The 26,383-nt window shown below is 37.9% G+C and overlaps 1 protein-coding gene across 1 annotated transcript; it reads right to left on the reverse strand.

Moving 5' to 3' along the window:
• Nucleotides 1-17,516: 17,516 nt before the first annotated feature.
• Nucleotides 17,517-22,127, reverse strand: LOC106050829 (uncharacterized). The gene is made up of 2 exons (XM_013205878.2): nt 21,563-22,127; nt 17,517-20,697 (listed from the first exon to the last, which is right to left on the reverse strand). The coding sequence occupies exon 2, from the start codon at nt 20,650-20,652 to the stop codon at nt 19,576-19,578; it is 1,077 nt and encodes a 358-aa protein (XP_013061332.2). The 5' UTR covers nt 20,653-20,697; nt 21,563-22,127; the 3' UTR covers nt 17,517-19,575.
• Between the last annotated feature and the right edge of the window lie 4,256 nt (nt 22,128-26,383).

Genomic DNA, 26,383 nt, shown 5'->3' on the forward strand with positions numbered 1-26,383 from the left:
TCTATTCACAGTTAAAATAGTAAAGGTAGTAAAAATTTAATTATTTGGTAAAAATCTAATGTAAATAGTACATGTTCACAAATTCATAAATCAGATCTTCGTAGATAACGACACATCCCGGATAAAGCCCAGTACCTTCCCAGGGTCGACATTATCAAATAGTGTTTTTATGTTAGTGGCTCTAAAATATTTCTCCCTGACATCCTGGTATCTGGGACAATCAACGAGGATATGTTCCACGGTGAGGCGAGAGTCACAGTACTCACAAAGTGGGGGCTCCTCTCTCTCTTCAGCACAAAAGAGTGGCCAATCCTAAGTCTGTACATGGTCGTGCTACCACGCCTTGTCAGACCCTTAGATGTGGGCACTAGCGGATCCAGAACTTTGGAGGGGGGGGGGCGATTTTTTTCCAAACCCTATTCCTAACGCCCAGTAAACACTAACCCTATGCATAAACGTGCGTACATTAAAAAAAAAACACACACACACACACACACAATCACACACACACACATACATATATACATACATATATATATACATATACATACATACATACATATATATATATATATATATATATATACATACATACATACATATATATATATATACATATATATATATATATATATATATATATATATATATATATATATATATATATATATATATATATATATATGAAAATTTAAAAAAAGCATTTCTCAACCTTCAGCGAAAAACAAAACAACTAGGACAGCGCTATAAGGTTTTCTTGTGGGGTTCGGGTCGAAGCCCCGACGCCAAAAGCGTTTTCTTGCTTTTCTCACTGCAGAAACGCATTCTCCTGACAAGTACAGCTCTTTATTCATCAATGGAGTTCGGGGCAAAGCCCCGACGCCAAAAGCGTTTTCTTGCATTCTTCACTGCAGAAACGCATTCTCCTGACAAGTACAACTCTTTATTCATCAATGGAGTTCGGGGCGAAGCCCCGACGCCAAAAGCGTTTTCTTGCATTCTTCATTACAGAAGGGCCTTCTCCTGACTTCTATAGCTCATTATTCATCAATGGAGTTCGAAGCTCATTATTCATACTATTAAAAAAGGCCTTTTGAATAATGTTGTACTTGAAAATTATTTTAATATGAATTTATAGACCCTTAATACATTGCAAATTAAACCGATTTGTTCCTTGAAAAGATAAGTGTCACGAGTCGAGTCTGTGACCTATTTCGACCAGTTTCTAGAAGCAAGTTCAAATCAGTGCAAGTGTCCAGCGTAAACAAGTTAATTTTGGATATCCAATCAAAGAAAGAGGTTAAGGGAAAAACTAGCACACGTCAGCTTCTAGAAGGTCAAAGTTACTAAAATAATTATCTGAGAAGGTTCCATGATTCTGGAACATACGATTAAGAAAGGTATAAATTGAGGGAAAGTCAGTTAGACGGGGTCCTCGCTCAGTCCTCGATTAGTAATAAGTTTTGTGATATTAGCGGGTCCATTAAGTAAAGTTTTAGTAGTTGAAGTTGAAGTTATACTAAGTGAAGTTTTATGTATCTTTAAGTTTTATTTATGAAGTGTCAAGTTGTTATTGAATTAAGAAGTTAATTTGATGTGAAAGTTGAAGAAATTATTAAAGAAGTTTGAAGAAAATACAGAGAGATGTTTCTTTCTTCATTTCATTGAATTGTCAAGTTTGATAATATAATCCCCGGCAAGTGTGATCGTCACATATATTGGCACCTCCGACGGGACAAAGGCATCTATAAATAAAGGCACCGACGAAGACAAGCATCACATACTGCATTTTCAAAGAATAAAGTCGGCACATTCTAGTAAGTACTACGAATTTGAAAGGAAAAGCCTCTAACAAATAAATCTTAGCCTCTAGTAACGACAAAGCCTCTTTCAGAAAACTTCAACAAGAAGTACATTCATTGCAACGAAAGTATTTTACTGCCATTTCATGAAAAAGTATTTTATGATTGAAACTTCCAGTCAACAGGTCACATAATAGTTGACAGAGAGAACGTCCTGCGGGAAAAATCTTCTGTTTTAAGGTCAGTACCTTACATTTTATATTTACTAAGCTGTGAAAGCTATATTTACTAAGCTGTGAAAGCTACATTTACCAAGCTGTGAAAGCTACATTTACCAAGCTGTGAAAGCTATATTTATTAAGCTGTGAAAGCTATATTTACTAAGCTGTGAAAGCTACATTTACCAAGCTGTGAAAGCTACATTTACCAAGCTGTGAAAGCTACATTTACCAAGCTGTGAAAGCTACATTTACCAAGCTGTGAAAGCTACATTTACCAAGCTGTGAAAGCTACATTTACCAAGCTGTGAAAGCTATATTTATTAAGCTGTGAAAGCTATATTTACTAAGCTGTGAAAGCTATATTTATTAAGCTGTGAAAGCTATATTTACTAAGCTGTGAAAGCTATATTTACTAAGCTGTGAAAGCTATATCTACTAAGCTGTGAAAGCTATATTTACTAAGCTGTGAAAGCTATATTTATTAAGCTGTGAAAGCTATATTTACTAAGCTGTGAAAGCTATATTTACTAAGCTGTGAAAGCTATATCTACTAAGCTGTGAATGCAACGTTACTAAAGCTAGTTGTACACTAGTTTGTTTACAAATACTGACCACTTGCATTCCTCAAGAGGAGACACCGATCGATATTTAACTAGGTCAGCCATAGTTAACCTCTCACCTGTGGACAGGTGTCGGTCATCGCTAGTGTAGGCAGTACTTATAAATAGAAAAGTTATTAAGTTATTACAATGGCTTAAGTCTCGTACCTGTGGAAAGCATACATCAAAGTAGCCGCTTACGGTAACATGCCACAAGAAAGAATGGAGGAATGGTGCACTCAAAAAGTAAATTATGATATACAAAAACGTAAGGCAGAAGAAAGAAGACGTAAAGAAGAAAAAGAGGCAGAAGAAAGAAGACGTAGAGAAAAAAAGAGGTAGAAGAAAGAAGACGTAGAGAAGACAAAGAGGTAGAAGAAAGAAGACGTAGAGAAGACAAAGAGGTAGAAGAAAGAAGGCGTAGAGAAGACAAAGAAGCAGAAGAAAGAAAAAGAATTAGAGAAGAAAAAAGAAGACAAGAAGACAAAGAGGCAGAAGAAAGAAAAAGGATTAGAGAAGAAAAAAAAAGACAAGAAGAAAAAGAGGCAGAAGAAAGACAAATGCCTAGAGACGACAAAAGAAGACAAGTAGACATAGAGGCAGAAGAGAAGAAACGCAAAGAAGAAAAAGAAGAAGAAGAAAGAAAACTTAAAGAAAGAAAAGAAGAAGAAGAAAGGAAACTTAAAGAAATACAAGAAGAAGAAGAAAGAAAACTTAAAGAAAGAAAAGAAGAAGAAGAAAGGAAACTTAAAGAAATACAAGAAGAAGAAGAAAGAAAACTTAAAGCACGAAAAGAAGAAGAAGAAAGGAAACTTAAAGAAATACAAGAAGAAGAAAGAAATGAAACTGAAGAAAAAGAGACAAACATTACTGAAGGACCCTACATTGTTTATGAGTACAACAAGAATACTACTGAACTTCAACTATTTAATAAGGAAGAATTTAAAGCTGACCAGAAGAAAGATACAACTTTGACAAGAATGTACAAGAAGGCACAAACAATTGAAAAGCAGCCAGGACTTAATGTACCTTATTTCAAAGAAGGAATACTTGTGAAGAAAAGTGTTAATTATGATACCTATGAGTTTGTTGAACAAATCATTTTACCACTGAAATATACTCAAGACATCATTGAAAAGAATCACAATTTTCTACATACCAAACTAGCGAGTGTGACGAGGACAAAGAAAAGAATTCTTGACAAATTTTATTGGCCGAGCATTACAAAAGATGTTAAGAAACATGTTAGTCAATGTCATGTTTGTCAAATGAACAATTCTAAGAGAAACCAAGTTCATGAGAAGAATATGAAAGTTGAACAAAGTTATGAACCAGTTGAAAATATTATAGCAGACAAAAATGACTCAAATGTTGATGAATTAAACAATTTTACATTTAACTTTAAGAAAGAAAATCGTCTAACATTGATGGACAATTTATGCAACAACCGTGATACGACTCAGCAACAAAGTAACATAAGTACTTCCAAAGAAAGTCAATCAAATATAGATTCAAACATATTTGTTTCGAATGAGTCACTAAGTCAAAACAAAATAACTCAGATACGAAAACATTTCAACAAGATTTTGATACAAATATTACAGTCATAGAGACATGTGAAAAAACTCAAGAAGCTAAAGTCAATATTGAAAATGAAAGAGAATTAAATGAATACAGAAAGCTTAGAAATTTTAAACAAGGAGACAAAGTGAAGTTATGGTTACCAGACATGAGCAACAAGCTGATTTATACATGGCAAGGTCCATTTACTATCATCAGAAAGATTTCAAACGTAACTTATGAAATCAACAATAACAAATATGTCAAAGTGTTTCATGTTCATATGTTTGAAAAATACAATGAGGATACAGATAATGAAAACTTATCAAAAGTACTAGAAGAAAATGTTACATGCTTAGGAACAATTCAAGAGGAAAATGAAGACAATATAAATGAACCATTACCAACGACATCAAAACAAACTGAATCTATCAAGCACATTGACATCGATCATTTAAAGCTGAAAAGTAAGACAGACCTGTTGAATACTAGTGAAGAATATACTGAGATATTTCATGATGTTCCTGACATATCAACATTTATAGACAATGTGATTAACTTAAAAACTGACATACTTGCCAACTCAAATGTTCATTCTCTAACTTTGCACAATAGAGATTTACTGCAGAAAGACTTAACTGATTTATTAGTGCAATGCATACATGAACTTTCGAAATCAATGTTTTCTACTTCAATCGTTTTACAACGTAAACTGCCACTAAAAGAAAGATTTAGTGTCGATTTTGGACAGTTCTTGTTTGAACATATGAAAAGCAAAGAATCTTGTAAGGACAATAGTTGTATGTTGCTTAAAGCTAGAATGAAACATATTCATGAACTGAGAGACATTCTGTACCAATTGAAACAAAGTACATTTGTAGCTAAACTAAGAAAGTTTGTATTGAAACCAAAAGTGACATTTTTCAATGGCAGAGTTGAACAAAACTCTCTGAAAACACAGGACAATATTGTTAAACGTATTTTGAACTATAAAGAACCAAGAAAGAAGAAATGTACGGATAGACTAGAATTGTTTCAAGTGCCCGAACAAAAGAAATGTACAGACAGACTAGAATTGTTTCAAGTATCTGGAAAGAAGAAAGTTGCCTATATATCAAGACTCTACAGCTGGGTCAAGATTTATTTTAATACTTATGTCATGCAATTGTTTATTACTTAGTATATTTGCATTAATACTGTTGTTATAATAGTTTTCGAAAAGAGTAATTTGGCTTTGTACATGTTTAGATTTCATATATTGAAAAGTAAGTTAATACTCAGATATTCTGTATTTGCAAGTAATATGATGAGATGACATGTATTTTTCAGTATTGTGAAGTTGTATAATTTTGATATTTTCTTGAGTTACAAAAGTTAGAAAGTTCATGCTCAAATATCATGTAGAAACAAGTGATGTATGGAACTAAGATGTATTTTCTATAATATTAATTATATATGCTGAATATGTACAATATTTTGAATTTTGAATAATGTAAATGTAATGCAACAATTATTTGAATTATCAGTTCTGTACTTTATAGGAACAATTCTTTTAGATTTGTGTGTGCATATATGTTATTTTACGCATTTTATATTGCATACAAAATGCTAAAAAGGCAAGGGGGTAATGTCACGAGTCGAGTCTGTGACCTATTTCGACCAGTTTCTAGAAGCAAGTTCAAACCAGTGCAAGTGTCCAGCGTAAACAAGTTAATTTTAGATATCCAATCAAAGAAAGAGGTTAAGGGAAAAACTAGCACACGTCAGCTTCTAGAAGGTCAAAGTTACTAAAATAATTATCTGAGAAGGTTCCATGATTCTGGAACATACGATTAAGAAAGGTATAAATTGAGGGAAAGTCAGTTAGACGGGGTCCTCGCTCAGTCCTCGATTAGTAATAAGTTTTGTGATATTAGCGGGTCCATTAAGTAAAGTTTTAGTAGTTGAAGTTGAAGTTATACTAAGTGAAGTTTTATGTATCTTTAAGTTTTATTTATGAAGTGTCAAGTTGTTATTGAATTAAGAAGTTAATTTGATGTGAAAGTTGAAGAAATTATTAAAGAAGTTTGAAGAAAATACAGAGAGATGTTTCTTTCTTCATTTCATTGAATTGTCAAGTTTGATAATATAATCCCCGGCAAGTGTGATCGTCACAATAAGATATCCCACATATTTAGATTTTGGCTTTGGGGATCGCCGCCGAAAAAAAAATTATTCAATAAATAGTATTCGATAAAATTGAAGGATACATTGTGAGTTATAGTCCCAAAATTATTTAACTAGAAAAATATCAGATTGAGTAAAGGTTGGGAAAAGGCGACTATGAACATATTATTTGAGTTTATAACTCATCTCAATCATGGCTCTAATACTGAAAAAATTCGTTTGAATTCTAACTTTTCCAATGCAAAGTCTTACTTAAAATAATTATGATAAATTCATGTGAAATTAAATAAACTCTGTCTTGAAATGGGAGGAGCGGTAGAGTGAAAACGATTAATCCTCGCTCCTTTAATAATTTCTGCTAAAGATTGCATTTGGCATTAAAGAATAGGGGTTGGGCGACTCAATATAATAATTTAATTTATAGTGTATATAAATTATGTTGGGGGAAATGCGATTGCATGTATCGCCCCTTCCACCCGGTACAGCCCTTTTTCATTTAAATTTACTAATGATACTATTTGAGATTAAATTGTGGTACGACAATGGGTCACATATCAATACGTAGTTTATATTATATATAATATTCAACTAATTTTGTTCACAAACTATATGATTCTCCACAAAAATAGGACCGCCCCCCCCAGCACTCAGAGGACTAGAGTGGAGAGGGCTGTACATGCAATCGCCCCCCCCCCCCTCATCCCACCGAATTGGCCAAAATACCAGAAAGGGAGCGACATAATATAAAATGTATATATTAATTCAACTTATTTTGTTCACAAACTATGATTCTCCACAAAAAATAGGACCGCCCCCCCAGCACTCAGGGGGCTATAGTGGGGAGGGCAGTACATGCAATCGCCCCCCTCACCCCACCGAATCGGCCAAAATACCAGAAAGGGAGCGACATAATATAAAATGTGTATATTTGTGACAGGTGGGGAAATGTGATGTGTGTTTGGCGCGTTTTATGTCTAGGGGATGATTATTTTTAAACCTATCACACCCCCACTTATCAGCATATGAATCGGGAGCAGACACGCAACGAGACAAAGCAATGAAAGATAGATAGAGTTAAAAATGAAGAATATTTATTTACATAAATATACATATAACAATAAAAAGGGGGAGGGTTTGCATCTATCTCTAATTAGTAAGGTATTTTGATCATCACTCTAGCACTTAATAAGAGAGCATGTCACTTTGTCCTCTGACTTAGCTGGTTGTCCTGTTGATGTCGCAGCTGGCTGTGTCCTGGCTTGAGGTTCTGCAGCTGGTGGTGGCGCTCTAGCGGATAGAGGGACGCCGGTGATATAGTTCTTGTGGAGTCTCAATCCCCAAAATCTAATATCTGTAGTGGGCACAGTAGGGCGGGCGGCCGGCTACCGTGGGCACAAGGTTACTGCGGGCAGAGCTGATCTGCCGTGGGCAGCGTAGTTGACAGGATAGGTCCAGTGAGTTGCAGAGGGTTGGCGTAGCTATGACGTCTCACACAGATCTGAATCTATAAGGACGTCGCACCTAATAGCTTGACAGGTGGGCTGTCGAATAGGCGGGCAATGCCGATAGCGCCAAGTAGTAGAGTTGAGTAGATCTCAGTAGGCAAGTGCAGTGCTGAATAGCACTAAGCACATAAATAGGGGCAGGTCAGTGAGCTAGTGCAGTGCTGAATAGCACTAAGCACAAAGATAGTAGGTGATTCTTGATATCAAACAAATAGGCAGACACCTGAGGGAGGCTGCGGATAAATAAAGACAAGTTAGGACATGTCTCTCATGCATCTCGTCGATGCCCTCGACTGAGGTGCATTCGTCAGATTGGTAAAATTGCTTTAGAGCACAATGGGGAGATGATGACAAATGGGATTTGGAGAATAGATGGCAGATAGAATATATAGAAATGTACATAGAAGGGGAAATAATAATCTCAAATAAACAACACAGGTGGATAGAGAAAGAGGGGGGGGGGAATGGACGGTGGTCAGCGACCCAGACGATTTGTTTACATATGACCGTGGGTCGAGAACAATGGAGCGCGCTTGAATGGAGAGGGTGTCCGTTCAAGCGGCGCAACTCTCATTAGAGTAAAATGAGTAAAGGGGAGATAACTCATATCTCAGACGCAGTATTAGTGCGCTAGTAAAATTATCAAGGCGGTCAACCGAGATAAAGGAAATAAAATAAGATGTACAAATATATACATGGTTGCATCAACGATCAATTGAGCAACGTAGCATTAATAGATTAATGCAATTCATAAATACATACATAGGACATGTTTATGTTCTCTACTTACGCCAGTGAGAAATACACAATGCACTAATTAAATACAAATGAAATAAGCAAAATACACATGATAATATCCAGTGGAAATAGCACAAAAGTAATTAAGATGGAACTTTTGATTAAGTTCGGCTTACCACCAGGTATTCCTCTAGGAGGGAGAATAAATGATACAGTCCAGACTCGATAGCTCAGCTCGAATGAGAAAGAGAGAGTCTGACTCGATTTAATTTACCTTATATACAAAGGCCTGGAAAATGTGAGCGGAAACAGGAAATGTCCTAGACTTAGAATTATCTTACACGTGGGTGAATTCCGACAAGCGATGGGATTCGCACATTGGGAGGTCAATGGGCGTGTTTGTCCTCGTGGTCTCCTAGATCAAAGAGAGACATAGGAGAAGGGGGGGGAGTGACTTGCATTCCACACAAGGTGGTGTCCACTGCGGCTGTCAGACATCCTGCCGATAAGATCAAAGAGTCTGTGCGTATCTTTGCCCCGGTCAAGGGAAGATAAATGAAAGGACGCGCCTTAGCTATCTCCAATGTGGTCAACGAAGTCTAGCCTGGAGCGGAAAAAGGTGTGGCGGGTGAATAATTTAGGGGTAGGATGGGGAAATAATTAAAATAAAATAAATAAATAATGAAAAATAATAATTAATGCTGTGATAAATTTGAGTGACTCTGACAGCGAGTTTTTGACTTGTCACAATATTAATTCAACTAATTTTGTTCACAAACTATGATTTCTCCATAAAAAAACGCCCCCCCCCACTCAAAGGGTTTAGGTGGGAAGGGCAATAGAGGTATTCGCCCCCTCCTCCCACCAATCGGCAAACAGGGAACGACATAATATAAAGATCGGTTAAAAAATCAATAATACACGATATAGATATTAAATTGATTCTATTAGCAAGCGATCGCCCCTACCGCACCCCCCCTTGGATCCGCCAGTGGATGTGGGCCGCCACCTGATATCCGCCACAATCTGCCTGAGTTTACTGTGAGTCTCAGCCTCCCATCGGTTCTGCCACTCTCGATAGGTGGCAGAGGCAATACTTTGTCTCAGGTCCAAGCAGGGAATTTGGGTTCCTGACACCGCATGATTTAGGGCTCTCTTTGCTTCTCTGTCTGCGGTTTCGTTTCCCTCAATGCCAACATGGGAGGGGACCCAGATGAAGGTGACATCCCTACAGTCGGCTGTTATTTGGTCCAACAGCTTCAGGCTCTTATGTACCAATGGGATGTCAGTCTTCATCCGCCCCAAAGCTTGCAATGCAGATTTGGAGTCGGAGCAGATTATAAATTTCCTCCTTTCTGATGCTTTGACGGCCATAAGTGCAAGCGATATTGCATGTAATTCGGCCGTAAAGATGGAGCAGCCATCGGGGAGTCTACGGGAGATTGTTTTGTTCCAAAAGGAGCAGGCACACGCGACCTTTCCATCCATTTTGGATCCGTCTGTGTAGATGGTGCCACAATCTCCGTAGCTCTCCTGCAGTTCCCTAAAGTGGACTTGTAGTATGCTTGGGTCTGTATTATCTTTTTTGAAATTAAAGAGGGATACATTTAATTTGGGTTTATTCATTAGCCAAGGAGGATTCTGAGGGGTTTCTATTTTAGAGATTTGGTCAATGGGTGGGGGTAAGTTTTGGATGGGTTCTCTCATTCGAAGGCCCAACGGCTGTATGACGTTAGGCCTTCGATTGTATAATTCTACCTCTGTGGGGTTAAATATGGAGTCGAAAGCAGGGTTCGTGGGGTTGGATTTTAGCTTGACTATATACTGCATTGCAAGCTTTTTCATTCTTATATCCATGGGGAGTTCTCCAGCCTCCACATGGAGACTTGGAATAGGTGATGTACGAAACGCGCCGATACAGAGACGCAAGGCAGCATTTTGTATTGGTTCCAGTATTTTTAGGTACGACTTCCTTGCTGCTCCATATATTATGGATCCGTAGTCTAGCTTGGACATCTAGGAGAGACAACTCCGAAAGTAAACAACTGCTGCCTTGCAGATGATCAGGGGCGTATCTAGGAATTTTCCATCATTTGGCCGCGGGTGGCTTGACCTTTTTGGGTTACAGACAACCAGCGAAAATTCAAGGTAAAAAATGAACAGGTGCCAATGAATAAACCCGTTGGAATTTCTCGCGCGTCGCTCCATTTTTTCTCTAAAAGTTTGCAAAATAGCTTCTTATGTACGAATATGGTTTGGATTTTTTTTTTCAAAGGATAATGGAATTATTAGAATTTATATAAAATATTAAAATATTATAGTCATTTTTTTAATCAACTAAAAATTAAAAAAAAAAGGTAAACTTGGAAATATGATTTGGCCGCCCTCTGCATTCGGCCGCCTGCACAATAGGTATACACATACACACTAGAAAAGCTTTGGTTTGCATGCAAGGAAAAAGAAGTCACACGGTGTTCATACAAAATGGTGTTCTCAACACTGTTTCTAATATACATTATTAATCTGATACAAAACATACCAAGACAAATCCTAATCAGCATGTAGGCAGAAGACATTTAATGTATCAGCACAGAAGAATATGTACTTACTGACTTAATCCTGTGCAATCCCAGGGGAGCATAGGGCGCCTCTGTTAAGTCGTCAAAACAAAAAACGAAAAAAAAAAAAGACTGCATTTGGCATACGTTCGTCTCCTATATGGAATACGTGCCCTGCCCAGCGTAACTGTCGGACCATAAGAAGTCCCTCTATAGTCTATACTGTCCATACCGGAGTTCGCAAGGACATCGCTGTTTGTAGTGCGGTCTTGCCACCGTATGTCCATGATGGAGCGCAAGCATCTTTGGTGAAAGCGCTCAAGTAGTCTTAGTTGCTTTCTGCATAGTATCCATGTCTCAGATCCATATAGAAGGGTTGAGAGAACCACCGTCTGGTAGACATTGATTTTTGTAGGCAGGCGGAGCGATTTATTCCGCCAAATTCTAGCCTGAAGGCGTCCAAAAGGCGTCCAAAAGCGCTACTGGCTCTGGCCAGACGGTTATCAACTTCCATTGAAAGTAAGGCGTCATTTGATACAATACTACCTAGATATGTGAAGTGGTCTACCACGTTAAAGGTCTGTCCGTTTACGGTGATCCTTGGGGCTGAGTAGGATTTATTGGGTGACTTCTGGAACATGACTTCTGTTTTCCCGAGGTTTATAGATAAACAGAAAGAGGCGGCAGTGTATTCAAATTCGTTGGCCGCGTTCTAGAGATCATGTTCATTGTGAGCTAGCAGGGCGCAATCATCGGCATAGAGAAGCTTCGTTATAACCATCTTCTTTGTTTTTGTATGGGATAGTAGACGCCGGAGATTGAACACATTGCCGTCCGAACGAAACCTGGTGTAGATGCCTTCGTGCAATCGCTGCTTCATTTGACCCAGCATTACGCCAAAGAAGATAGCGAATAGAGTAGGAGCAAGTACACAGCCCTGCTTCACGCCATTTTCTATTGGGAAGTGATCAGACAGGTCACTATTGTCAAGGTTTCCTTGTCTCCGTCCCGAACCCCAGCGCTCCCCCAGTTCCCCTAGCTGTCCAAGAGGAAGAGCGCCAGCGTAATTATTCTCCGTGGAAGGTTGAGAAACACTGCTATAAATTCATATATACATATGTGTGTGTGTGTGTGTACATAGGGTTAGAGTTTAATGGTTAGGAAAAATCGTCCTCCCCCACCCCCCAGAAAAAAAATTCTGGATCCGCCAGTGCTCTATTTCTATCGTTCTCAAGGCCTGTCGTACCTTTGAAATTATTATGGAGCACCTATAATCGTCGAGGATGTATTCTACTGTTTCTATGTACGCATGGCAGTGTCAATGTTTACCGCTAAAGCTCGTATCCGACAATGTACTCATTACTTAGATAATCTGCGAATCAACCAATTTGCTCCGTTAATGTGCGGAATCAAGAGTTATCAAGTGTACATTAATGTTTTCCTTACCGTTGAAGTTGAGAAGTTGTTTTCTCTTATAGTGTTTTGTCAAAAGCAGCACCATGTGCTCACGTGTGTACATCGTGTGCTCTATGTTTGTTTACGTCATTTGTGGTGACGTAGATCCTAAACAGAAAGTGTGTGGTAAGAATGTAGTGTGTAACTTCTGACAAAAGACTATGGATCAATCAAAAAAAAAAATAAAAATAGGAACGGCGTAACGAGGCTAAGAAAAGTTGAAAAGAAAAGGTTTATAGATTTCAGTGCAAAAGATCTAAATGTCTATAAGGTGACTCTGTAAGAATGAAAGTACCAGAAGTAGAGAAACTTGTAAAATATTTTTAACCCTAACCCTTTTTTTTACAAAGCTTATGTCAACTCACTCTGTCAGTCTGGTTAAATGTTTGTAGGCCTACACGTTATTTCTTCAACACCTAACCTCAGATCAAGCTGAAATTGTGCAAATTTTACCTGACATCACAAGAATCAATAATAAAAATTAACCAATTAGTTATTGGTAAATAATTATTTTGTTTAGTATCTCGAACAAGGGAAAGAAAGATTGTACTTGAATGAAGCTGAATTAGTCGCTTTTATAGGTCTCCGCTTTAAAGTAAGTTTCAAATAAACAATACTAACGAAACAATCTTCTATTTTCAGACACATCTCGCTAATAAAGTGGTTAGAATGTCGGCTTGAGGAAGCTTGAGTCAATGAGTTCGAATTCAGGTCGTTTCCCATTTTTTAAAATAAATGCTTTAAAAAAAAAACAAACGATTAAGGCAACATTCTCCCCCCCCCAGACAAGTGATAGGATCACAGCGTAGTGAGAAAGTGATAGGATCATAGCGTAGTGAGAAAGTGATAGGATGATAGCACAGTGAGAAAGTTAAATGCATGAAATAGCGCTAAACAAAAACAATTAGTACAAATATTTCTAGTCGCACAGATTTATTGCTGTTGGTCTAAATCTATTACAAACTAAATTACATGACAGATCCAAACTAATTGGTTGATACAACTACACTGCGTATTAGCTATTTCTCAATAATGTAGAAGTTCTTTCCCTTAATCAACATCAAACAAAATAATTATTTACCAATCATTAATTGACTAATTGGTTAATTTTAATTGATTAATGTTTTTTCAGGCACAATAAGTAATTGTTGAAAGTTTCAGCTTGATCCAAGAATGGATGTGGGAGAAAAAAGATGTTCAATTCTCTATTAGGACGAAGCCCTACATATTTAGCCGAACCTGTGAATACAGAAAGATTAATTTCCCTCCATGATATCAAGCAAAATAATTAATTACCAGTAATTAATTGACTAATTGGTTATTTTTTTTTTATAGGTTCATGTCTTGTAATGAATAATAATAATATTAAGTATTGTCTTCGAGTCCGAGGATTAATGAGGAATGCAGTATTTCCCGTTGCTACGCAGCCCCAGCTGTGACCTGCATATTTTGTCACATTCACGTCAAGCATATCCATTGTCCGCCAGAGGTCCATTAAGATTTTCTTTGTGCAAAGTTTCATCTAGATCCGAGAATGGATGTGGAAGAAATCACGTGAACAAACGTTTGGCCAAACTGGCAGACAGAGTGAATGGGTATACGCTTTGTAAAGACTGATACCCTCTTGATTTTGTGCTGTGGTTCTTAGCAAAACTGGATATGGCTTTTATAAACTTGGTACTATAACGGGTCTTTTAAAACAAATGTTTGCAAAGTCTGAATACAATGTTTACAAAGAGAGATCAGAGAGATTTTTAATGATGTTCCTGAAGTAATAAAACACTATTTCGGTAGTGGTCAGGTTTTTAGAAAATATGAGTGCAAATCTCAATGTAAGAACCTGCTATGTAATTCAAAGTGTCACTAATCTGTAGATGGCACTAATAAGTAAATATTTTTTTGTCATATCTTTCGGAAATTCATTCCTTTGATAGTATTAGATCTAAATCGTTTGATTCTTTGTATTTCAATTTTTAAGTTAATTGTTGGTTTATTGTTGATTTGATATTAATTTGATGTTTGTATTCACTTGATTCTTTAAACGTCAATGAATATTTAAATAACACCACTAAGAATCCAATTTTCCAGTGCATAGTAGTTAATGTACAACTTATTTAGGTCTTTACACATGATTTTTAAAAAATCCTATTTGACATGTTGCGGATGTTCCTTTAGACTTGAAGATAATTTCATCCTTGCTCAAACCTCCCGCAGGAAGACGGGGGCGGGGGGGGGTAACGGGCAGGGTTTGAACCCGGGACCATCAAAACCATCCGAAAGACTGTCCAGTGCGCAGATGGCAGCCTCCTTATTTAGGTAATGTGATGAATGAAACGGAGAACCCTAGTTAATCTTCGCAGTACCTAAATCACCTTTAGAATATCCGATTTCTGTAATTTAGCGGTAACAAGTGTAAAATCCATTTAGTTGAAGAGTGCATAGTAGGTAATGTACAATTTATCTAGGTAATTTGTACATTATCTAGGACTCTAGTTAGTGTGAAAATGAAACAATTTTTAGCACATTAAAGGATTGCCCTAGTTAATATGCACAGTACATAGATAATCTGCAGAATAACTTATTTCTGCATTTAAAGCGGTAATATCAACATTTGGGATCGAATGTCTCTCAGAATAGGGCCCGATAAAACATGACCAGTCTCAAGGAGGCCCGATAAAACATGACCAGTCTCAAGGAGATCTAGGAAAAGGAAGCTAACAAGATTGAGTTTCTAGTGACTCATCTACAGGTATATTTTTTATGTTATCTCCCTTCCCTTCTTTTGGCCAATGTGTGATAAGTGTCTGACAAGTGTGTTAATATATTTTATTATTATTGCTTCTGATTTGTAAAAATAAAAAAGTAAAGTACCCCTATAGGATCTTGCGATCTACGGGGCAGATGATGTCAAGGTTCTCTGTTTCTTTACCAGACGGTTAACGAGGGAGGGTGTCATGTGGTCAGTGTCTTCTATTAGCTCACACTTTCTTCGTGGATGGAGGAATGTAGAAGGTGGACGATGGTCAAAAACACAAGTAAAAAAAAGTATTATTTGTTTCGTTTTCAATTTCGTACCTAATAGTATTGTTGCAACTCGAGGTTAGGCCCTCAACAAAAAGGCAGGCAACTCTACACAGTTTTACAGGAAATAAATAGTTGGGTTTATTCACTAGGGCAAACACATAACATCCTTCAGCTTCCTCAGAGTCTTACTACTAAGTATACCAGTCCTTTGCTACTTAACCCGAATGTGGACCAACGACAGCCTTCCCCGCTTCGCTCCAGGTCCGTACTACAACCTTCAGGCAGCACAAAAGTTGGCCTCTTAGTTTCCCAAACATTCAGACTCTTCACAGTCCCTGATGCACTGTTCTTCTCTCCATTCTAGTGTCTTCCTGTTTACGTTCAACAGTGCGCTAGTGCGCATCTCAAGCAGTGGTGCAAGGCAGGGTTACAACACTATGGTTGGTTAACATAATAGTATGGTTGGTTAGCTAGGTTGATGAAGCCCTCTCATGACCTCACACAGAGTTTGGTGATGATTTGAGTCTTTCGGGCCTTCCCACACATTAAGAGTTTGATAATGATATAAGCCTCTCAAACCCTCACACAGATAAAGTTTGATGATGATTTGAGCCCCTCAAGCCCTCTTATAAATGGAGTTCGACGATGATAATCTTTCCTACTAGCACCACAGAACCGTAAGTCCGTAACAGATGCTGTGATGTAAAAAGTCACAAGTGAGGCCCCCTCACAATACGTGGTTACAAAGTACATGAAAAAGTAAGTAAAGATTTAGACTTCTAGTCGAACGAAATATTGACTTGTTAACCTACTGTGTAGTTGATATAACATCCATTCAAACATAGGTCAGTGACACAGCACTTTCATTTCTTTCTGTAGGGATTATCAGCTCTGACATTAACGCTTGCACAAAGTTATGCAACAATTTCTTTAAACCGTACAGTGTATACACAATAGAATGTGAATGAATCTTATCGAAAACTTTTTTTCCTGCGGCATTTTTTAACTAAGTCTTATCAAATATTTCTAGTTTATTTAGCCTGATTATACACATTTGGTTATAATTTTTGTCATAGTATTTATGTTTAGCATCACTTACCATATAGTTTAATCATTGGGAGAGGGGAAGTTTGGGGTTCCTTTCTATTTTGTGTGACATCTTTGAATACAATAAAATTACTAACATTTAAAAAAAAAAGCTTAAATTGATGCGGCAGAAAATTATTAGTGTTACGTGCGCAGCATAGTGTGAAATGGTGCGAATGCCTGTTGAAAGAGGAAAGATAGAAATGGATTCGGAAATGAAGTAATAAATGTAAACAAGGTTATTGACTTTTTATTGTTTTTTGAATGAAGATTAAAGTCCTCATAGTCTACTAGAGATGATTCTGTTGTTTTTTTTTTATAGGATTAACAATCTCATTGCTCGTAACAATTAGATAGCGCTGGCAAGAACGGTTGTAGAATTTTTTCAGAATGAAGTCAATGAAATGTAGCCTATATTAGACTATTGTGACTATAACGCTATCATCAGTGAAGTGGACAATGCTTATAATACGTTATATATCCCCCACCCCCTTTTTTTTTGTCCATATGAAACACAATATCAGGAACACGACCAATATCATTCATTATATACGTGATTTCTTAGATATATCAACTATCATTCATCAAGCAAGTTCACGACAACGATTGTCCTACACGTAAGCCGTTGTGCACCCAAAGTTCTTTATCTTCTGTCAGATTCCTTCACGTGCAGTTATTTCTCAATTCCACAGTCAGTACAAAACTCTTTATGATTTCTCCTTAGGCGTCTATACATTCCAGGCAGGATAAACAATGACAACACCAACAACAACAACATATATTTGAAAGCAACTCAACACTTCAGTTGTTTTTTTTTTACTTTTCAAAAGAACATTTTATTTAGAACATGATCATTTGCATGTTTGGGTCAACAAACTATTTACACAAAAAGTCTTTGTACATTATAACTATATACACAATAAAACACAATCTGTGACACTAATTGAACAGAAGATTGTGTGTGTCCATCCAGTGGACGTATTGCACCTGTTGATTGGATACAATCAATGTGTCATCAATAGACATTGTGTGTGCTTGTCTTAAGACATAGGATGTACACATCAGAGCGCTAATCATGCATAGCACAAGTCAATTACTTTGATTTACAATTTAGAGAAAAGAAGTCTCACTCAAAAAAAAAAATCATTATGACATCATTACGTTGTTTGCATTTCGCAGACAAGTTATTGCTAGGCTCTAGAATAAAAAAAAACAACATCTTATTAAAAGAAATACTTGCGTTTAGTTCAAGGGTTGACTAGTCTGCAGTAATACTGACACATCCACAAGCTTGCACCCCACCTCGATTGTGTACTAATAGATCTAGGGGGAGATAATGTGAAGTCGCTCTTATTTAATTCTGCACACAGCTTGCAGATATAAAGGAGAGGGATTGGACCGTGTGGTATGCTTGGAACGCCTAAGGTAAAAAAAAATCTGTAGGAGTGGCGCCCCTTGGTCTCGGTAAGGTAACTGCTTATGTGGGAGTGCGAATGAGTTGCTTCCCTTGGTGGTACATTTCTTTCTATAACATTAAATCAACAATTATACTTGGTAATAATCAAAAGTTTAAGTGTAGGCATCAGGTACTACGTAACAGCTACCTATAATAAAAAGTACATAATCAAATATGCTCAATGTATTTCAGGAAATTTTGGTGACATTTTTCAGCTAGATGTCGATGTTTTTCTAAAAAAAAAGTCTGGCGTTCAGAGTTAAATCTATCTGTATTCTCCTTCCGGCGTATAGCTCAATGATACCATTATAAATAACACCATATGTTTCAAAACATTTCATATCGATCTTAATTACAGAAAGTGCTTGCTTTCATCCACAATCTGATCGAGATCATTTAAATGGGAGAGCGGGGAAGGGGGGGGGTCAAGTCAATTAATTAAAGCTCTTCAAAGGTGCAAGCAATAACAAGAAATAATGGAGTAGTTTCCCCTTGAAACATTCTGCAGTCACGATTTGCACTTAAATCTAGATCTCTGGCTAGTTAGTTGTTACCCAAAAGTCTGCATTTAGATCTAGATCTCTGGCTAGTTAGTTGTTACCCAAAAGTCTGCACTTAAATCTAGATCTCTAGCTAGTTAGTTGTTACCCAAAAGTCTGCACTTAAATCTAGATCTCTAGCTAGTTAGTTGTTACCCAAAAGTCTGCACTTAGATCTAGATCTCTGGCTAGTTAGTTGTTACCCAAAAGTCTGCACTTAAATCTAGATCTCTAGCTAGTTAGTTGTTACCCAAAAGTCTGCACTTAGATCTAGATCTCTAGCTAGTTAGTTGTTACCCAAAAGTCTGCACTTAGATCTAGATCTCTAGCTAGTTAGTTGTTACCCAAAAGTCTGCACTTAGATCTAGATCTCTGGCTAGTTCAAACGAAAGTCAGAGGGCATCTCGTAAGTTTAATGTGGGCTATATAACAATAGTATTAACGATCTCTGTTAATGAATCTTATTGTAAATACAATTTTGTTAATAACTTGCCACCATTCCTCTTAATACTTTCAAATGTGTAACCAAATAACTCTATAAAAAGCACAAGGAAATAGACAGAATAAGTACAGAAGTGACAGGTTGTAACTCAACCCAAAGTTTGTTGATAATTCAATAGCTCACATAACAAAACTAGTTGGTTATCTACATTCCCCATACATCCACTAAATACACTGATGTACACCTGTGTCTCACTTATTACAAAGTCAAGAGATTAAAGACAAATGTTAATAATCTCAGAAATAGTGAATGATTGTATCTTGAAGTTGTTAATCCTTTGAATGTTTCATTTAGACTATTTCTAGTGTATTTTGAAGTTGTTAATCCATTGAATGTGTCTCATTTATACTGTTTGTAAAAGCAGTTAGTGAACTCGATCCAAACAGTCCTCACACAACCAACCTCCTTCCCAGGGTAGTCTGAAGCAGATTTTGTTGGTAGCACTGCAGGTGTAGCATGCCTTCACCATTGTGTCCTTGGTGGGGTGCTCATGAAAAGTACGCCCTTCAAAATTGGTAGCGTCTTGCAGAGGTGTTGAAGTTGGGGTCAGCAAATACTTCTCTAGCCTCTCGTAGTCAATGTCAGGGAGGTAGCCGTCATAGGCGTTTCCTAGCTTCTGTTCTTTTGGGTTAGGGTCGAGGCAGAGTTGCCCGTCTTGAGCCAGGCCTTTGAGATGAAAGTGCGGAGAGTTTGTGATATTGGGGACGTTTCTGGGTTTGGTTATTTCTGGGGCTTTGTAGATCTGAGATTGACTGTCGGGTTCGCACTGTTGGGAATTCCCTTTGCTGGAATTGAAAGTGTTTGTAAAGGCGGAGCTGGCTGAGGACACGGTAGAGCATGAAGTCACAGTGTCGTATCCGGAGTCTGTGTTTTGTGTTCGGTGCTGGGGGTGTTCTGTGGATGCCGCGGTAACCTCAGATAACCCTTTCGATGTCGTTGATTGTTTGTTATAACTGGAGGAAAGTTTGTTGACCGATTGCCCAAACAAATGTCTTACGGCATGGGACTGCTGGCGACAGGTAGCACAAGTGTAGCGCTTCTCTCTGTGTGTAAAGCTTTTGTTGGGCAAACAGCTTCGGCTCCGACGCTGGCAACGAGCGCACATGTGCTTTTTCTGAAACAGGGCACGAGTGAGTTTGTCCACCAGCCTTGTTTTGTCTTTAGTTGCAGATTCGTGTTCACTGTGAGTGCTGGATGAGGTGCTCACTCCAGAGGAGGAGGACTTGTACGTAGTGAGTGGAGTGCTCACTGGCGCCTCTGCACGCTTCACCTTAATGCTGTTTCTGTGCCTGGTGTCCAGAGTCAACTGACAGAAGTCTTCGGACAGGTCGCTGTTGGTCTGAGGAACAAAAACACCAGACAGGCGACTGCCGATGTCACTGTGATATTTTTCCATGGCGCTTTCGATAGGTGTCCCGTGAGTTCCGGCCTTACGTCCCATTGTAGTGTGGAATGTAAACTTGACTGAAGCAATACTGTAATGAATCTGTGAAGTATAAAATATAAGCGCATTGTTAAAATATAATACACAAATATTTGCACATACATATGCAAACCATTTGAAATACACATTTTATAGATTTATGGTTCATCAACATACATTTTTTTCAATAAAATGAAGAAGTTATAAGCCTATAAATCTTTTCAAGGGACACAACATCAGTTTCTACTAGTTAAAGGAGATGACATTCCTGCATGCGCTCTCCCTCCCCCGTTAAAAATAATAATAAAAGGTTTGCATTGCTACTAACAAAAGACATTTTGCAATACAAAAGCTTGGCCCACAGAAGACGGGGTCAGTCTGAGGACATAAAGCTCCACGGAGCTCAGTGATGTTTTGAGTGGACATTGTTAGACCTGTCGGGAGCTTTGGTATTTCCTTGGTGTCTGCTTTGGATGTCTTCAAAACAATTTCAGAAATGCATGGAATGTGGTCCCTCATTCAGCCGTAGTGGTCCAGTTGTCATTTTCACACGGTTTTGACTAGATAGCCAGATATACAGACTAAAACGCAAAGTTTTACTGCTAAACTAGATCTAAATATAGTCTATGACACTTCGTGCTGTCTAGATCCAGATTCAATACAAACCATGTAAGCTTCCTATATCATAAAAAAAATATAAACGATACCAGAATAAAATCAAGTAGATTTAATTCATCTAGATGTAAATCTAACCCACCACAGTGACATTGTTTATTTTTTTTTTTTAAGGAAAACTCTAGATCTAGAAGTTTAGTTACATTCTAAATCTAGAGGCTATAGATTTAGAGTAATTAGTTTTAGATTACTATTTATTATACATCTACACTATCACTATAGATCTACCATCTAATTCTAAACCTTTACTTACCGTCTAGAGGCTCTGGTGTTATCCTTCTAAAAGAATAGATCAGGATGGTAAGAAATTCTCATATCCACTTACTTCACTTCGCAAGTTTTTATTCAAACATAAAACACGTTTTCAATTCGAATGATGCTGTTCAACTGTTGTGGTTAATATTGGCTACTGGCTTTTATACCAGGGAACGCCTAAAGGTATTGGACCAAGGTTCTAGATCGAGTGCTCCCTCTCTCTCTCTCTCTCTCTTTTCACTGAGCTATTCTGACAAGAGGTTAATTATAGAGCTTAGTGCTAGAAAAACCCGTTATGTCCTACAGTAATCCAAACGTCAGGGTGATAGCAGCTGATCCAACGTGGTCACTTCATTGCATCACATGTGGACAATACCGGGACTTAGAAACTTAATGTAGAACATTGAAACTAGTCCTAGACTCTACAGCCTGTTCTCTGAGAAATTGTGGAGTTTGGTCAATCCGTTGTGATAAGTTGTGCTTTAAACCGGCCCTTGAAATAGACACGCCAGGAGCGGAGGAGGGGAATACTTGAAGCGATTCGTATTGTTGCCGCGGTGAACAGCGTGACACAAACAGATCTGAACGCCGAAATAATTGTTTGAAAAAAAAAAAAACACCACCACGAGAGAAGGTCTTCGAGCTAGACTATATCAAGTAACTGAGGGAAGCTCGCGCGCTGACTGGTTTTTGATGTCATCATTGCTAAAATTAGATGGGGAAGTCCCTAGTTCGTCTAGCAGACGTTACTTCGAGGCATTGTGCATGAATGGACTTGTTCCGACTTGAACGGCTTCGCGGAGATAAAAAAAAACAACAGCCTCTTAAACGTACACACACATTCTTTTTTTCCCCCTCTCGTTCAGATGCTTGCTTGTGCTGCTGGGGTGATGAAACAGTACTTGAGTTACATTGAAATGTCTTGTCACGCTGTTCTAGTTTCTATTTAAATGTGTACAAGACATATCTAGACTGGCTGAAGCAGGGTCTGTCATGTTAAAAACAGATTTGAAAATTTAAACCGAAACCACTGTTGATTGGACACTTTTTGTTTTTTCTAATGCTTCTGGTTACACCGTGCTGACGAGGATGAATTGTTGATATGTATCTTTTGTATCCTCTCTGTCTCTCTCTCTCTCTCTCAAAGTCAAATCACCGTTGAATCTGTTGATTCTTGACGAAAACTAAATTAATTAGAGGTGACAGCAAGAAATGAAAGCATGGAAACTAAAATACCAACAGAAAGGACTGTGCTATGAATAGTGTAGACTGGGATCCAATGAAATGTGAATGAGAACACAAATAGATCCTATTTTAGTCACACCATTGTCTGACTACCGCGTCGTCTAGTTTGTTTCAATCTGCATTCTAAACTTCCCACTGTGTTGGGGTCATGCAATGGCATTCACAGTGATTCACTGACCCAGAGGCGGTGTTAAGAATAAGCTGGACCTTGGGTTGACCATCCGTGCCTGACCAGAGTATCAATATTTCATTTTGTTAAGTGGAAGCTATGTCCAGCTAGGGTGGGAAAAAAAAAAGGGGGGGGGGGTAATGTCACATGTGTAGACCTTGTGGATTCACCAGTTCGACACGCCTGCACCCAATAAGGTTATGAAAGACTGGCGTACATTTGGAATACTAGGCAGTAACAGTACAGCAGAAATCTACGAAGTTATTATTGAAAAAAGATTCTACAGAGCACGAAGAATTTTCCCACAAGAACAAACGGAGGATTTAGGGGTTGAAATACTGGGTCCCTATGGATATTAGGACCCGGGACGAGCTTTTTTAACTTTACTGCCATATATATATATATAGATAGATCTGGTAGGAATCATAAATAAGTCGTATAACACGACCTGCTAACTATTGTAAAATAAATAAAAAAAAAAAACTTAAAACTAAAACTCTATGGTTACAAGCTCTTCGGGGCTCGCAAAGACCTTCCTTAAGGGAACAGTACCAGGAAAAAGAAGAAGAGGCAGACAGAGAAAGCGATAGGAAGACAACATAAAAGAATGGAAGGGCCTGCCATTGAATGAGGTTCTATCCAAAGTAGGAGAAAGGAATGAAGAAAGACGGTTGACCATCTTGTGTGGTGTCCAACAGACTAAGGGATAGGTGAAGGTGAATGTGATTAAGTAGAAGTGCTGAGATCATCGTGTAGCATTTTAGTATTAGCTGTACAAGTACACATTCATTTTTTTCCCCATATCAGTATGCCCAATACTCTGGCAGCATACTTCTTGTCTTCAGACGAGCTTAAACCTTATTATCAAATAGATGGTTATAAGTGTCTCATACTGTGTCCCATTTTGAATTTTCTTATTAAGTATTCACCAATTATATCGACCTGAGTAATTAGCAAACAGAACTACAAAATATTTCCATATGTGTTGTTTTTTCCATACTATTTCTTTGCAATACATCTATTTGGACGTGATTCTTTTGAAGTAACGTCTGTAATTTACAAGACGAACTGTTTCACCTCACACGCCATCTCCCAACTAATGCGCTGTTTGTTAAAAAAAAACAAAAAAACATAGGTCCAAGGGGATAGAAAAATGTGTGATTAACTTCAGTTTGAGAATCTCCTAAATATGATTGTTTTATTCTTCCTACTATTATCTGCGTGATATGTACAGATACAACAAGTAATAGAAAGTCAAGGAAATACATTTTTTTTAAATTCTTACTTTATTACGTTAATCACAACTTGACCTGATTAGATTGAATCGGAACCATTTGGATTGGATCTGAACGGATCTAATTGGGTCTGATCCTAATCTGATCGGATGGTTAGTAAAAACAAATTGGCGAAAAAGAGTATCGAGTCCATGACAGTCGCGCTATTAGTTTGACACTCTACCAACTTTCTCTTGGCTGATGCAGCTTCGTTTCTATTGCTCTCGGCGAAGAGAAAGAAAAAGAAATCTGCCCAGTCAGCTAGCCCTAGGACATAATAATATGCACGAACTGTGGCAAACTCTGCCCTCCAGAATCGGCTCGATCAGTCACTCCGGATTCTTCCCGTCTCAAGACAAAACCAAAGCCAGTGACTCAACTGGGCGCATCTATTGTCTTCAGAGACAGAAGGAGCCATATAAATACTTTACTGCCAGTTTCGGAAATTTCCAGACGTCAACCGAACAAAATTTTTTCCTTCCGACTTTTTATTTATTTTTATTATTTTTGAATCCGCGAAGAGAGCGTAAACTAATAGTAGGAATTTAAAAGGATATATCCGGGATGACTGTCTGGTATGGGCTAGGACTGTCGTCAGGAAGGTCGCGAGTTCCATCCCTTGTCGTACTGCTGGAGGTTGGTGCTAGAAAAGTAAATGATCTCCCTTTCTGAACCTACGCCTGTAAGTTATCAACAAAACCATGACAAAACACAACAACATTGGTTATAGTTCAACAAGATGAGTGTAGGGGGACGTTAGTTGTGTCACTTTGAGCATCCATAGATCTCGTGAGAAATATTTCCCAAACTCTCTTCATGTTGCACAGATTTGTACACCGCACATTTTGTGTTCTTTGTAAAAGCTTTCAATAGCCCTTGTGTTCTTCGATCTCTTTTAAGCAGTAAGCGATAGATATATAGGTTACACATTATTTTTCTTACAGTAATGGGCATAAATACGAATGAATGTAGTAGACTCTGCATTAAACAATTTTCTCTATTTTTTAGACAGTTTCATCAAGAATCCTAAACAATTACGTTTATGTTTATGAGTAAAGGTTAGGGTTGGATATTGTTAAGACTTAGTCCGTTCCTGCTGACAAGCAAGCTATCAGGCTTATTTACATTTATGACTGCTTAACCAATAGCCCTAGTGACATATATAATAAACACCTACTGACATATATCGTGACTACCTGCGTTAGTTTTCACAAAACTTTCTCACGGTGTTGAGCCTAAGTCAATCACGCGTGACCAGACAGAGGGTGGAGCTGTTTACTATTGGCCTATTCATTTATATGATTCTCCGCGAACGTTTTAAGAGCGCATATATTATAAGGAATCTATAAATAGACTTTTATGAGGTCTGTAGATTTGAGTGTTTTACTCTTGGCGCTCTTCAACAGAAAGTCATATTATTTATTTCAAAAATATTGAAATGGAGCAGAGTGAGCATGCTGGTGATATTAATGTCTTCTTTCTGAATAAAAGAAGAAAAATAAGGGAGGCTACTCAAATCAGGGTCGAGTTAACGTCAGTTTAAGACTGATCAAGAAGCACATTGGGAACTATTTCTCACGAGCTCTATCAATGCTGAAGTGGTTCTCAAAGTAACATAACGTAGGTCACCCTAAACTCATCGTGTTATTACCAATTGTGTTGTGTTTGGTTATGCTTTTCTTTATTTCTTTCGGATAGAGAAGAACTCTTGATTGTTCGTTTATTCTCCTATATTTGACCAGTGTATCAGCTTCTATTTCCGTCAGCTCCAGCGGCAACGTAAAATAAGAACCACGCCACAGAGAGAACTGTAAAACTTGTAATCTCAAGGTGGGCAGCAAATATATATTTAATGCACTGATGGACAAACATTTTTTGGTTAGGGAGCCAAATAAATTTTCATATGTCTCTGGCCGCCAAACTGCACAAAATCATAGACTTCATTGTGCACGGTGGTACCTCGTCATGGGCAGGATTAAGACCGCGGGTCGTAGATTGGACATCACTGAAGTAGTTAGACGCTGGTCCAACTGAAGGAGTTAAACGCTGGTCCAACTGAAGGAGTTAGACGCTGGTCCAACTGAAGGAGTTAGACGCTAGCGCTAGACTATTTCGAAAAAAACAAACGAAT

This window comes from Biomphalaria glabrata, chromosome 4 (assembly GCF_947242115.1).
Source record: "Biomphalaria glabrata chromosome 4, xgBioGlab47.1, whole genome shotgun sequence".
NCBI classification, from domain to species: Eukaryota; Metazoa; Mollusca; class Gastropoda; family Planorbidae; genus Biomphalaria; species Biomphalaria glabrata.